General features: G+C 38.6%; 1 protein-coding gene across 1 annotated transcript; it reads left to right on the forward strand.

The window, feature by feature from the left end:
* Positions 1-13,043: 13,043 nt before the first annotated feature.
* On the forward strand, positions 13,044-14,830 carry LOC110264885 (uncharacterized). Its single transcript, XM_021107421.2, has 6 exons — positions 13,044-13,079; positions 13,299-13,410; positions 13,516-13,754; positions 13,833-14,048; positions 14,322-14,414; positions 14,756-14,830. The coding sequence occupies exons 1-6, from the start codon at positions 13,044-13,046 to the stop codon at positions 14,828-14,830; spliced, it is 771 nt and encodes a 256-aa protein (XP_020963080.2).
* Positions 14,831-15,131: the final 301 nt, after the last annotated feature.

A 15,131-nucleotide genomic window follows, 5' to 3' on the forward strand; every position in this document is an offset into this window, starting at 1 on the left:
CAATCAAAGATGGGAGGAGCCACAAGGATTTGATCAACCCTCATGGCAATAACCACCTCCAGTGGACTATCAACAACCACCACCATATGCCTATGAACCCATTCCTCAACATGACTTTGGACCACCATACTCACAAGCCCCTTTCCACCATTCACCTCCATATGACCCTAATCCACATCCACCATGCCAACCACCTTATGAGCCAAATGAACCATACACAGAACCACCACTTTAATATTCACCATCTCCATATCATTATCAAGATGAACCACCTTCCTATTATGAATCCTCTCTCCCAACCAATGAATCCTCACATCCACCCCAACCTCCAATGGATGACAGACTTCGTGTTATTCTTCAAAGGCAAGAAAGGATGAATAAGAGTGTGCAAAATTTTGCGGCCGCCTTCGGCGAGTTAATAAATATAATAGCTTCCCAATATCTGAGCACTCAAAGAACTCCCAGGGCTACATGTGGAGAATCAAAAGAAGAGCAAAGCATGAAGGAAACACTAGAAGTTTCGGTGGACAATGAAGAACATGGCTTTGTATTGAAACAAGTGGAGGAAGCCATAATAGTTGCAGAGGAAGAAATGGTTGAAGATTTAGGAGATGCTGAACCTCCATGGGAAAGTCAGGTTATAGAACCTCCTTCCAAGGCGATTGAAATTGATGCTGAAAAGGGTGTACAACCCCCAAGGCATATCATAGTTGAAGACTTGGAAGAGGTTGGTCTAGAGATGGAGATTAAAGAAGAAAAAGCACAGCCTCCCACACTCTTGGTAAGTAATGAATAAGAGATTGAATTGGAAGAAAGCTACCAAGAGGAAGAGGTTGAAATTAAGAAAGTTTGCAAAGAGGTGGAAATTGTCAAAGAGCACAAGGGAGTGGAGCTTGAAATCACCTTGCCAAAGTTATTGGAGACCCCTCCCCCTAAGTTACCATCATCCTTCACAACATTCAAGTAGGTAAAATTCATATCCCTTAGCTTTCTAATTCCACTTGAATATGGGCTACTGGAGACGGATGGTCAACTTAGAGCTTTTTGTGGCATTAAGAGTAAGAGGAAGATGGTCAGTAAGAGTTGTCAAGCAAGGTTCAACATGGTTGTGTGCTCAAAGTTTAAAGGTTGGTGTAAAGCTCAACTGAATGGGTCTAGGAAGTTGTTTGGCTGCTTTAGTGAGAATTCAGATTGCTTGCTACCCGGATGGAATCATGATTATCAACACAAAGACGGGTGTAAAAGCAAGGTTTGGGATCCTAGAATCTGTTTTGACATCCAACACCCCGGGAGCCTAAGAATCTGTTTGAAGCTGCTCAAAGGCTTCACGTGCCTTGTTTGGGATCCCGGAGGATATTGGAATCACAAACATTGGTGGAGATTCCTAGATGAGTACAAGCATAAGCCACCATAACAGGGAGCTCACCAAATGTCCAACTTAAGGACTCTAACTAAAAGTGCTAGGTGGGAGACAACCCACCATGGTATGATCGTTCCTTTTTCAATTTTATTTCGTTTTGTTTTTATTTTATTTTATTTTATTGAACCTGGAATCATGCATAGCATTCACATTAAGCATTGCATTCCGCATTTTGCATATATAAAAAAAATGCCACACGACGCGACCGCATCAGCGACGCGTCTGCGTCGCATGGAGAGGAGAGAAAAATAAAAAACGAACAGAGAGTCACGCTGGAGCGTGGCTGGAGGCGTGCCAGTGGCACAAATCAACCCACGCGACCGCGTCGCTGACGCGTCTGCGTCGTATGGGCATAATGGCCTCCCACGCGGCCGCGTGTCCTGATTTTTGACGTAAAAAGGGTGCACAACGAATTATTGTGCGCGAGTGGTGCTGGATTGGTGCTGAATGCACAATTTTATCCATGCGGACGCATGGCTCACGCGTCCACGTCGTTCCCTTCTGAAGCCCACTCACGTGATCGCATGCCCCACGTGATTGCGTCACCCCAAATTTGGCAAATATATCAATTCGAACAGAGAGTTGTGTAGGCGCGAAGCTGCACTCGCGCCAGAAGCACAACATGGGTCACGCGACCGCGTGACCGACGCGACTGCGTCGCCTGTGCCGCACAGCTCAAACTTAATTGCCAAAATATCTTTTCTTCTTCTTCTTCTCCAAATCCTAATTTTTCTTTTCCCTCCTTATTTCTTCTTTACTTCTTCTTCTCTTCTTTCCCTTCTCATTCTTCTTATTTTTCTTTTTATTTTATTTTAATTGCATACTTTCATTCATTGCATTATTTTCATTGGTGTTAGAAATTTATTTGGGTCATTATTTCTATATTTTACTTGTGGACTATTAGAGGAATTACTTGACAATTATATATTACTTTTTAAAGGATTGCTTGCATGTTCAATTTAATACTTTCAAATAGCTTATTTACCATGCATGCTATGTGTTTGTGAAAACGCCCGTATGGCATTGTGCACTATTTTTAAGATTTCTTTTAATCTACTACTATAAATGCCTGTTTTTTACAAAACCCTTTTTATATTTTATTAATTAAATATAATTGTTATTACAAACATGTTGTTAGTTTGAAAGACTTGGTAATCTAACTTGGATATTGAATGCTTGATCTATGCTACTCATGCCTTTGCCAGCATGCCAATAAACACCTTGCATTCACTTGTTATCATATGCACTAGCTATTTTCCATTGATGACTTTTCACATGTACTCATGAGCGTGTGTCAACGTCATTCTTCTTTATTGTGCAATGATTACCACCTTTCCCGCTCTCTTCCTTGCTATAACCCTTAGCTTTAAAAGTCACTTTCTTTTTTTCTTTTCAGGATGGCCACCAAGAAGGGTAAAAGAGAAAGCTACTCCCAAATCACCGGCAAGGAAAGGAACAAAAAGAGCCCCAGTTGAAGCAACCCGTCCACTTGTATATCTTAGCATGCACCGAGGACGGTACAATCTTTAAGTGTGGGGAGGTCGATACCGATCTTCGTGGGTTAGTACCTTCCTGTCTCAACACCAATGTTTTAATTTTCTTTGTTAAATTAGTTGTTGCATTTGCATATTTATTTAATTTTATGCATTTAGTTACTGCTTGGTTAAAATAATAAGTTTCTTTTTAAGATCTAATTTTTGAAAATTTTCACTAATTTAAATAATATATATATATATATATATATATATATATATATATATTTAATTTTTATGTGTTAAAACTTGTTTGAAGTTGTATGTGGAACATGGTTTTTGAGCCAAAGAACACACAACCTGTGAGATTTTAAGCTTATTTATATGGTTACATTATTTAACTATAAATATTTTATTCTTGTGTGTTTTCTTCTCTATAATTGCAATCTTTGCTTTGTTCCATTCTATATGTCCATTATTTAGTATATTTACATGCTTGCACATGATTGAGGCCATTGTTTAATTTTAGCTCACTTATCCCAAATAAGCCTACCCTTTAAATCACCCTTATCAGCCACTTTGAGCCTTTTAATCCCCATTTGTTCTATATTTTACCACATCACTAGCCTTAAGCGGAAAATAAATTAATTATCCCAATTGAATCTTTGGTTAGCTTAAGATAGAGATTGTGCATCAAATAAGTGTGGGGAAATTGTGGGAACATGGGTTGATAAGGGAATGTATCATGTTTCTAATTTATTTGAATATTGGGAATTTGGGAACCTACTCATGAAAAACCAAAATAGAAAAATAATGGAAAATCCATGTGCATTGATAAGTTATGTTTATTTCTCTACAAAAAAAATCCAAAAATATTCAATAAATAAGTAAATAAATAAGGGGACAAAATTACCCCAATGTTAAGTTAATAAAAAGATCAATGCACATGTGATAAAAGTAAAAAAAAAAAAATCAAAATTTTGGTACATGAGTATGGAAATCATACAAAAGTGGGAATTATGGGTAGCTAGGCATGAATTTAAAAGTATATAGAGTATATGTATATTAGGTGAGAGCTTAGGTTAATTAAAGATTCATATTATAGCTCACTTGGCCATACATATATCCTTACCTTTACCTCAGCCCCATTACAACCTTGAAAAGACCTCATGATGTTTGCATTGGTACATTAAATATTTGTTGACTGGTTAGATGAAGAACAAAGTTTAGAAAGCATGATTAGAGAAGAGTAGAGTGAATTATCCTATACACTTGAGAGACTAGAGTGATATACACTACCAGTGAGGGTTCAGTGCTTGATTGTATGTTCCCTACTTTAATGAGCTGTCTTCTTACAAGTTTACTTACTTTTTATTGTATAATTTGAATTAGTGAAATTTGATTTATTTTTGTCTTGGAGAACTTATTTACTTTTAACTAAGTAGGTAGAAATATTTTGCATGTAGTTGCATAGATAGGTTGCATTTCATACATTCTACCATTCCTCTTCATCTTTTTAGCTTCTCTTGAGCTTAGTATGAGGACATGCTAATGTTTAAGTGTGGGGAGGTTGATAAACCACTATTTTATGGTTTATCTTGTGCTCAATTGAGTGATTTTTATCAACTCTTTACCCATTTATTCATACTATTTGCATGGTTTTACATTTGCCTTCCTAATTATGTGCTTTGATTGAAAACATGCTTCTTTGGCCTTAAGTTCCCTATGTTTAAATCCTCTCTTATTACCATTAGATGTCTTGATATGCGTGTTAAGTGATTTCAGAGATTACAGGATAGGAATGGCTCAGAGGATGGAAAGGAAGCACGCAAAATTGGAAGGAATACAAGAAGTTGGAGAAATTGCTAAGCTGTCCAGCATGACCTCTTCGCACTCAAACGGCTATAACTTTAGCTACAATGGTCCAAATGACGCGGTTCTAGTTGCGTTGGAAAGATAACGTCCGCGGCTTCGATTTGATATATAATATGCCATAGTTGCCCTAACGCTAGGCGACGCGACCGCGTGCCCCATGCGGCCGCATCGCAGTGACGAAAATTAGCGTGTTTGAATTTGCAACCAGCGAATTCTGGGCTGTTTCTGACCCAGTTTGCAGCCCAGAAAACACAGATTAGAGGCTATAAAGTGGGGGAATGCATCCATTCATCAACAAGCTCTCAAATTCACAATTTTAGAATTTAGATGTAGTTTTTAGAGAGAGAGGTTCTCTCCTCTCTCTTAGGATTAGGATTTAGGACTTCTCTTAGTTTTAGGAGTGACTCTCAATCCAGGTTCAATGTTCTTTTATTTATTTTTCCAATTTAATTTATGAACATCCATGTCAGATTTAAGTTCTTTTGTTAATGCAATTTGAGGTATTTAAATTTAATATTGCTTTCTTTTATTTACATGATTATTGCTTCCCATCTGAAGGCATTTTTATTCCAGTAGATTTACTTTTCCCCTTTTGGTTTTGGTTAAGAAATCAGTAACTCAGGAGTTATCCAATTCAACAGCATAATTGATAATTGTTATCTTGCCAATTGAGTTGAACTTCAATAATCCCAATCTTTTCTTAGGAAATAAATAGGATTCGAAGATCAAACCAATTTATCCCTTGACTTTCCTTTGCTTTAGTAAAGGTCAACTAAGTGGAATTAAGATTCAACTTTCATTATTATTGATAAGGATAACTAAGTCTGGACTTCCAATTTCTCATACCTTGCCAAAAGTTTATTTTATAGTTATTATTATTTTATTTTACTTGTCATTCAACTAACTTTTTACCTTAATCCAAAACCCCAATTTACAAGACTCATAACCAATAATAAAAACACCTCCCTGCAATTCCTTGAGAAGACGACCCGAGGTTTAAATACTCGGTTATCAATTTCAAAGGGGTTTGTTACTTGTGACAACCAAAACATTTGTATGAAAGGACTTTTGAAGGTTTAGAGACTATACTTGTAACGAGGATTTATCCGCAAATTTCTAGACCACGCAAAAGTTCTCTCATCAGTGACCTTTGTTGGATAAATGATAAATAATGTTTTGATGATGATGAGTATATGTATTTGTGTGATGAAAAGTCATCCTAGCCTAGTTTTACTAGTCTTTTTCTTTGATTTTTAATAGATTTTATGCACTTTCTTGGGCCACAAGTAAGTCAATTGGGTGGAATTTCATGTTTCCTTAGATTCAATCAACCATGGATGAATTGATGCATTTTCATGAGTTTTGTGCCATAATTGCTTAGATGACAAGAAGAAGAATAACCCTCATGATTATAGCATAGCTTTGATGCAATTGTTGATTGATGATAGGTGGAATAAAGCTTGGAAGAAGGTTGCAAGAATGGGCTTGGAAAGAAGGGATTCACGTTTGAGCTAACGTTTGCCTCAAAAGTGAATCCAAACGTGAGTAGCAGCTGAGAATCACCACTGGAGGTCGCCCACGTTTGCACCAACGTTTGCCTCAAACGTTGAGGCAAACGTTGGCTGAAGATTAATCAAGGGAAGGGCTAACGTTTGCGCCAACGTTTGCCTCAAACGTGAGGTCAAACGTTGGCCACATTTTAGCATGGAAGAGCACCCCTGTTTGATGGTTTAAATGAGCCACGTTTGTGCCAACATTTGCCTCAAACGTTAGGCCAAACGTTGGCTAGAAGAGCTGCTTGGGAAGGGCCACGTTTGAGCTAACGTTTGACCTCAAACGTTGGCTCAAACGTGGATGGCAGCAAAAGTGGCCGAGCTGCATAATTGGTTTCACGAAGACGTTTGAGTCAATGTTTGCCTCAAACGTTGACTCAAACGTGAATGGTTCATGGTCCGGTTCACAAGTGGATTTCTTCCCAACACCAAGAGCAATCAACAGAGGCTATTATCAACCCAATTCCATCAAGACCAAGGGCCCAATTCAAGGCTTGAAGATCATTAGAAGAGAGTGTATAAATAGATTAGAATTTAAGTTTTTCGAGAGCTTCCTTTTTTATAATTTTTAATACTTACAGTAGAGAGCTCATCTTGACATTTTGAGTTGTTGCTTTTAGAATTTGAGAGTTCCTGGGAAGGAGAATTGAATTCTCTTCCCCTGGGTTGTTTTTGCTTTCTTCTCTATACACTTTGTTTAAATCTTGGGGGTTGGAGAATTGAAGGAATTCTGTTTCAATCTCACCCTGAGATCTCTCTGTTTGATTTACTGCACTTTTTGAGAAATCAATATTTGAATTCCTTTCTTCTACTGCTTGATATTTACTTTTCTTGCAATTGAATTCTAAATTTGGATCTAGGAAGGCATTGAGATCTAGACTTGGTTATCTAGTCTCTTGGGTCCTGAGATCTGGAGTTATCATTTTATTTTCTCTGTTGAATGCTTTTCAAGTTTATTTACATTTCTATTTTAGATCCGGTTCAATTCAAGTCACCTTCTACTCTTCTATGTGTTGAGATTTATTGTTCTTTTGTTTAATTCTTGCAATCCCACATCCCTGACCCATTTACAATTCAAGCCATTTACAGTTCTTGCACTCTAAGATTCTGCAATTTACATTTCTTGCGTTCTAAGTTTCTGCCATTTAATTTCTTGTTCTTTAAGATTCAGCACTTTTATTTGCTTTTCTCTTTAATTTACAGCAATTCACCCTTCCCCTTTTACATTCCTTGCAAATTTGGATACTGCCAATTACAAATCAAATAACCAATACTTGATTCGCTTGACTAAATCAATCACTAAACTAAAATTGCTCAATCCTTCAATCCCTGTGGGATCGACCTCACTCATGTGAGTTATTATTACTTGATGCGACCTGGTACACTTGCCGGTGAGTTTTGTGTTGGATCGTTTTCCACACATCAAGTTTTTGGTACCGTTGCCGGGGATTGAAATAGATTGACAATGATTAAGTGAAGTGGAGATCTAGATCAAGCACTTTTTCTTTTCTGTTTCTTTAACTTTTGACTAACACGCTAACTGTTTGAATTTTTGCTTAAGCTAACTAAAACTTAATTCTAGCAATAGATTGAAGTTTTCCTGGTTTCTCTGGCATTGTGTGATTCTTATGCTTTTGCTTGTTGAATATACGAGAGAAGCAATTTTCTTTTATTAATCTTTCAAGCCTATCAACTGTTTGATACATTGTGTCAGCTAATTTTCTGATCACATCTTAGGCATGAATATATTCAATCTTCATTTGGACAGTTTGTGATTGTGCAGATCATGGAGGGGAACTCAACAAATTCCAGTAAGCAGGGGAGTAATATCCCCACCTTAGATGATAATGCAACCCACAATTGAGAGCACCCACTCATCACCATGAACGATGTTGCTCAATGGTTTGAAGCTTTCCCACAAGGAAGCATCATCGGATGGGAAGAACTAATGAGTGAACTCCTAGTCAAGTTGAAACCACCTCAGGGAATTGTTAAACCAAAGGCAGAAGTACAACCATTCACACAAGAGAAGAAAATTGAAGGTGTCCGTGCAGTCATGAACCAAAGCAAGCAGATGCATCAGCAGACTCTGCAACAACTAGAGATAATGGTCAGAAAAATCAATGAGCTGCGAACTGCTATAGTAAATACATACAACCTAACTCAAAACTCACATGGTTGGAATCAACCTGAAAAAGGTTTTGGAACAATTGACCATGAGCAACAAAGTTATGAGCGATTACACTATCCAAACAATACCGCAAGTATGTTCCAACACAAGTCTCAAGGTGATGTGTACAACCCGCCCTGGAGAACTCATTCCAACTGGAGGAGAAGTGAACACCAAAATCAAGGACCAAGGGACTTCAACCACAACAACCCCAATTTCCCAAACCAGCAAAGACACCACCATACCAATATTAACCACTACACATCACCACCACAACACTCACCCTTTCAACCTCAGACACCCCACGACCACCCAATCTCACAAGACTCTCAGAGGATCACCAACTTAGAGATCTTAATAGAGAGAATGATGAAACACCAAGAGGAAGTAAGTAAAGAGCAAGAAGCCTTAATCAGAGGACTTGAGAGGCAAATGGCATAACTGGCTAAGCACTTTGCAGAAATGGCTAAGGAGAAGGCAATTACGCCCTCCAGAGCCACTGAAGACAACCTGAAAGACAATGAGAAAGTTGCCAGGTGTGAGAAATGGAAAGCGATCATAGAGGCAAGTGAGAAGAGGGCTACGGAAAAAGAAACAATCATCAAGGAAAAGCCCACAGCAAGAGGAGGAAACCAAAGGCAACAGAAGCCTCAGCTTCCATGATCAGAGGATGAAGGATGTCAAGCTAATGACAATAAAAGAGCACTTGTTGGGAGATCTAGGTTAGGTGAATGAGAACCTTGTTGTGGTATGATAGTATTGAATTGAGAAATGGTAGGATGTGGTATTGATAAAGGTATGTGGTGTTGATGGTTGTAGGAATGGTAAAGTGAGTTTTGAAGGAAAGGGAGGTTGTGGTAATGAAATTGGTATATTGTGGTGTTGAGCATGTGTAAAGAAAGTTGAAATTGAGTTTGGTTTGTATGGAAAATTAAGGTTTTGAAGTTTTGTGAAAAACTGGTTTTGGCCGAATTTTGACAAGCCATAACTTGGCTTCTAGACCCCCAAATGGTTTCAAACTTGTTTTGTATGAAAATTGAGTTTGTGAAGTTTATGTCATTTGAAGAATGGATGAAAAATGGTTTAAAACAAAAAATTTATGCGTGTCAGAAGTTTGAGGTTTTAAATTGAACTTCTGCAGCTTTTTAACTTAGCCAAAATTTTAACCAAAAACCCACGCATGCGTACGCATACCCTCTCATACACATGTGGTAGCTACTGCCTCGCGTACATGCGTACGTGAATGAGCCTATGCGTACGCAAAATGGGCCAACATGCACGCTCACGCGTACGCGTGGCCCACGCGTACGCGTGACCTGGGCAAAATTGTACGTATGCGTACGCATACCCCTGTTTTTCAGCAATGCATATTTTGTGTTTTAAAGCCAATTTTGACCCTCCAAACCTCTATTTTCACTCTTTTAGCCCCATATCGTAGTAGTAACTCTAATAGTAAGTTGAAGCTAGGAAATAGAGGTAACTTGGAGATGAAGTAAAGGTTGAAAGTCATGCGATTAGGCTATGGAAAGCAAGGTTACTTGGAAGTAAAGGAAGATCTAGAGTAATTGAACTGAGATGTTAATGATGAGATTGCGGATGACTATGTGTAGCCGGAATGGTCGAGATGTGTGTGTGGCCAGAACGATCAAGATGTGTGTGTGGCCGGAATTGTCGAGATATATATATGTCACTGAAATGGTCGAGATGGCAAGGTCTGAGTGTGATCCCACTTGCGTATTAATTTGAAAATGTGTTTAGATGGCAAGTTGAGGACGAAAGTTCCCTCTCTTGTTGTGATGGGGATGTGGGAAAGGTGGAAAGGCACTCTCCTTCGTATTATTTTTTCCACATTTTTCTCTGGTTGTAAGGTGGAAAGGCACACTTCTTCGATGTGGAAAGGCACTCTCCTTTGTATCTCCTATAGGAGAAGGTAGAAAGACACACTCCTTCAATGTGGAAAGGCACTCTCCTTCGTTTATGATCCTCCTGGAGATGCGCAACCTAGAGACCAATGTCTGGGTTAGCTACCAGATGTGTCTGGTTCTGGCAAGGTAACCGACGTGTGAGCTCACGGCCCATAGGACAGGCATGCATCATGTTTCATTTGTTTGCTTTGTTTGGGTGTGCATAATTATTTTGGTTTGCCTATCTGATAAATTCTGTTTAATTGATAACTGTGATACTTGGTGTAACTGTTCTTTAAATGTGTTTGCCTTGTATTTGCTTGTGTTTGTGATTGTTTTTCTGTTTTGAGTACCTTGGTGGTGGATGGGTGATAATGTTGATTTTAATTGAAATGGGCCAGAGGCCAGGTTGAGTTTATTTGGGCCGGAGGCCGAGCTGGTTTGATTTGGGCCATAGGCCGTGACTGGTTGGGTCAGTGGTAAGGGTTAGAGTTAAATGAGACAGTGAGCGGATTGTAATTTGAGAGATTAAATTAGGACTGAGTTAGAACCTTAAGAACTTTAGATATCTACCCGTGTTTTTGGTTTCTATTTTAGTCCCTTAAGATTTATAATCTGAGTGTTGGTGTTCTAGGATTGCCTCTGGCATTCCTAGGACCTTATATCTTATGTGCGTAGCACCTTTACCATGATGAGAACCTCCGGTTCTCATCCCATACTATGTTGTGTTTTTCAGATGCAGGTCGAGAGGCACCTCGTTAGGCGTCTGGAGCTTCCGAAGCGAAGTGGTTTCTTTTGGGGTTTCTTTTAATCTTTTAATATATGTATATATAAAGTCTCCTCTTGTATACTTGTCTATTTGCTCCTCCTAGAGGTTTATGGAGAGCTAGGGTTTTATGTATGTATTTTGGGTTTCAGATTATGTATATAAGTATGTAAATATTCTCTGCCCAGCCTTAGCTTCACAGGCTGAGTTAGGAGCTTGTTATTTTGTACTTTTGACCATCTATTCCTACTTTATATTTATTATACTTATGAATCATAGGTTTCTTTGCACGCATGTTTTCCGTTTACGTGAGTGTTACGACTTTTGCTTTAAACTTTTCTTCACAGGCTCCTCGGTATAAATTCCTTTCAACTACTATTGTTATTATATATATACTCTTACTTCTAAAGGTTGTAATACCTTGTCACCTCAGTATATTAATTTGAAAATATGTTCGGATGGCAAGTTGAGGATGGAAGTCCCCTCTCTTGTGATGGAGATGTGGGGAAGGTGGAAAGGCACTCTCCTTCGTATTGCTTTTCCCACATTCTTCTCTGGTTGCAAGGTGGAAAGACGCACTCCTTCGATGTGGAAAGGCACTCTCCTTCGTATCTCCTCCAAGAGAAGGTGCAAAGACACACTCCTTCGATGTGGAAAGGCACTCTCCTTCATTTATGACCCTCCTGGAGATGTGCAACCTAGAGACCAATGTCTGGGTTAGCTACCAGATGTGTCGAGTTCTGGCAAAGTAACCGACGCGTGAGCTCACGGCTAGTAGGATAGGCATGCATCATGTTGCATTTGTTTACTTTGTTTGGGTGTGCATAATTGTTTTGGTTTGCCTATCTGATAAATTCTGTTTAACTGATAATTGTGATACTTACTGTAACTGTTCTTTAAATTTGTTTGCCTTGTATTTGCTTGTGTTTGTGATTGTCCTTCTATTTTGAGTACCTTGGTGGTGGACGGGTGATAATGATGATCTATTTTGAAATGGACCAGAGGCCGGGTTGAGTTTCTTTGTGCCGGAGGCCGAGCTAGTTTGATTTGGGCCATAGGCCGTGACTGGTTGGTCAGTGGTAAGGGTTAGAGTTGAATGAGACAGTGAGCGGATTGTAATTTGAGAGATTAAGTTAGGATTGAGTTAGAACCTTAAGAACCTTAGATATCAACCCGTGTTTATGGTTTCTATTTTAGTCCCTTAATATTTAGTCCCTTGAGAGAGAGAGAGAGAGAGAGAGAGAGAGAGAGAGAGAGAGAGAGAGAGAGAGAGTCACTATTCATTCCTCCATTCAAATCCAATTTTCTCTCAATCTAGAGCTTCAATCAAAGACTTATTTATGGCCACGTGATCACGTCGTTATCCTCTTCCATTCTATCTAACTTTTGCAGTGAGTAATCCCAAGAACCTTATCTCATTTCTCCATTTTCATCTATTTTTGAGTTTGGAGTTTGAGGTGTTGAAAAATTATGCTAGAAACTATATCCTAAGATTATTTTGGGCACCATATCCCAAGAGTGTGACAGCTGGCACTATATCCCTGATAACACATTCTCTCTGATAGGCACTATATGTAGTTGGATCATTTGGGAAAAAAGGTTCCATTTATATAATTAATATATGTACATATATATAATGTTATTTACTATCCTGTGACATAGTTATAATGTGAGTAATTTTATTAGCCTAAGATGCAGTAGTTCTATTAACAGGCTGTAAATGTATATAATTTTAATTAATATCCACTGTTTAAGTATGGGAATTTAATACAACACAAAAGGTAAAAGAGAATCAACAGTTATTTATTTGTTAATCATTCTATTCGTCTAAGATTAACTAATATTTTTTGTCATGCTACATGTGTTTATACTAGGATTTTAAGATGCCCAGGAAAGCTCGCTACACGAAAGGCACAAGAGTGGAGCCATCACGTCAGCAGCCTCCAGCTGCACCTCCTGCGTCTTCACCATTCGCTGACGATGACCGGCTCATCCCCCCGCCCCCCAGTAATGGTGGTGTCTCCGCAGCGGCTCCTCTCTGACCCTTTCGTTCGCCTCGGAGTGAACCAAGACCTGAGCCATAGACCGCTAACGGTGTACAAGTGACGGAACCATGCAATGAAGACTTGGACCCGGAGGCAAATGAGGTAGATTTGTTTGACGAACACATTAACAGGATGTTTGCTGCTTCTGATGCTAAAAAGCGCAAAGGGCGAAAGACTACTGAGTTTTGGGGTGTCGATCTCATTGGTAACAAGTGTTGAACCATACGACTTTTTAATTGATTAGCTAATGATATTGTTATGTTTCTCACATGTTGGGCACATTGGACACATAAGTAAAATTTTTTTATAGATTCTGATGGAATAGTCAAGCAAGCTAAAATGAGTGTGAGGGAGGCTATGAAGCGGTCTCTTAATGGTAGCAAGATCATACTGAGGTTCAACGAGGAACTGCAAGTAGTCAGAGACGGAGCTGGCCTGTTGAGTGGCATTCTAGGAGCGCTAAGTTCTGATTACAGCAAATTTCCTATCTGTGAGAAAAATTGGGGAAAGGTGCGGGGCAAAGACAGGGTTTATGATGATTGCATAGAGGTAACAACTTTCGGCATTGTTTAATCATATCAAACCTTTCAACTTACAATTACTTACAGTTGGATATTGTCATCGTAGGAGATGTTCCACTTTCAGGAAGATAGCGGTGGTAGAATCAAGCAAACATTTTTGCAACAAATGGGGAGGTCCTGGAAGGATACAAGGGGGAGGCTGTATGACTCGCATTACAAACCAACAAGGACACTTGAGAAGAATCTTGACAACTGCCCGGCGGGAATTCCTAGAGAGCATTGGTGGTGGTTCATTGATTATCGTAATGATCCTGCAACAAAGGTACCCCATTTTTTACGTAGCCTTTGTCTTTAATCCACCTAGGTTCTAGATAAACGCATATAATACCAACTAATTTTCAGTCTTAGAGATTATTTTATTGTATTCAAGTTTTTTTGGAGTTATATACATTACTTTTCAAAGAAAGAGAAAAAGAACGTATATATAAGTAATACACCCAAGTAAAAGGAAGATATAAGAACATTTAACTATTTATGGTACACTCGTATGTATTCAGTCTGTGTCTAACCAATGTTACTGTTGATAACATAATAGGCAAAGTGCAAGCAAAATGCGTTGAATCGAAAGAAGCAGCTTTACACGCACACTGGTGGTTCTAAAAGCTTGGCTAGGGCAAGGGAAGAAGAGGTAATATAGATTTGAAATCAAGTATAGGTGCCTATCATTGTCTCGAATAATTCTCTTTTTTTTAAGCAAATCATTATTCAGTTTTGATTTATAAGGAATTGACAAGTGATGCTGATTTCCAAAAAACAAATGCTGGAGCTATTAAAATAAATTTACTATTTAAGTATAATCAATTACTCAATCCTTGAAAAATAAATGGAGCAATCATTAGATACTTAACCGAATGAGGTAAAATAAATTGGTTGGTATGTAGTTTGGATTTATTTATAGAGTAGAACAAGAAAAAATTATTGGAGAAAATTAAATAAGTGAAACTTATGGTATAAACTGTATTGTCACAGACACAAAAACAAGGGAGGAGAGTTGGTAGGGGAGAAGTATGGATCCTAAAGCACAAACGACGTGATGGCACCTAGATACACGAAGAAGTGTAGAGGATTGCTGTAAGTATACTTAATCATTTATCTTGTAACATGTTAGGTTTAATTATTAAAATGTCTTGAGTACGCTATATTCCTAGTGTGATTGTGTATGGTTATTTACGTCTGCAGAAAAAATAATGAGATTGAGCAACTGGATGAAACTACGAGAATATTGTCTGAAAATGATTCCCTTGCCCAGGCTCTCAGTAAAGAGCGCTTGGGTAGAGTGCGTGGCATGGGTTTCGAGCCGACACCAAGTCAACTCTTTCGTCCGAGTTCGCAGCCGCCAGTGGAT

The sequence above is a fragment of the Arachis ipaensis genome, chromosome B7, assembly GCF_059453495.1.
Source record: "Arachis ipaensis isolate K30076 ecotype BB chromosome B7, ASM5945349v1, whole genome shotgun sequence".
In the NCBI taxonomy this organism is placed as follows: Eukaryota; Viridiplantae; Streptophyta; class Magnoliopsida; order Fabales; family Fabaceae; genus Arachis; species Arachis ipaensis.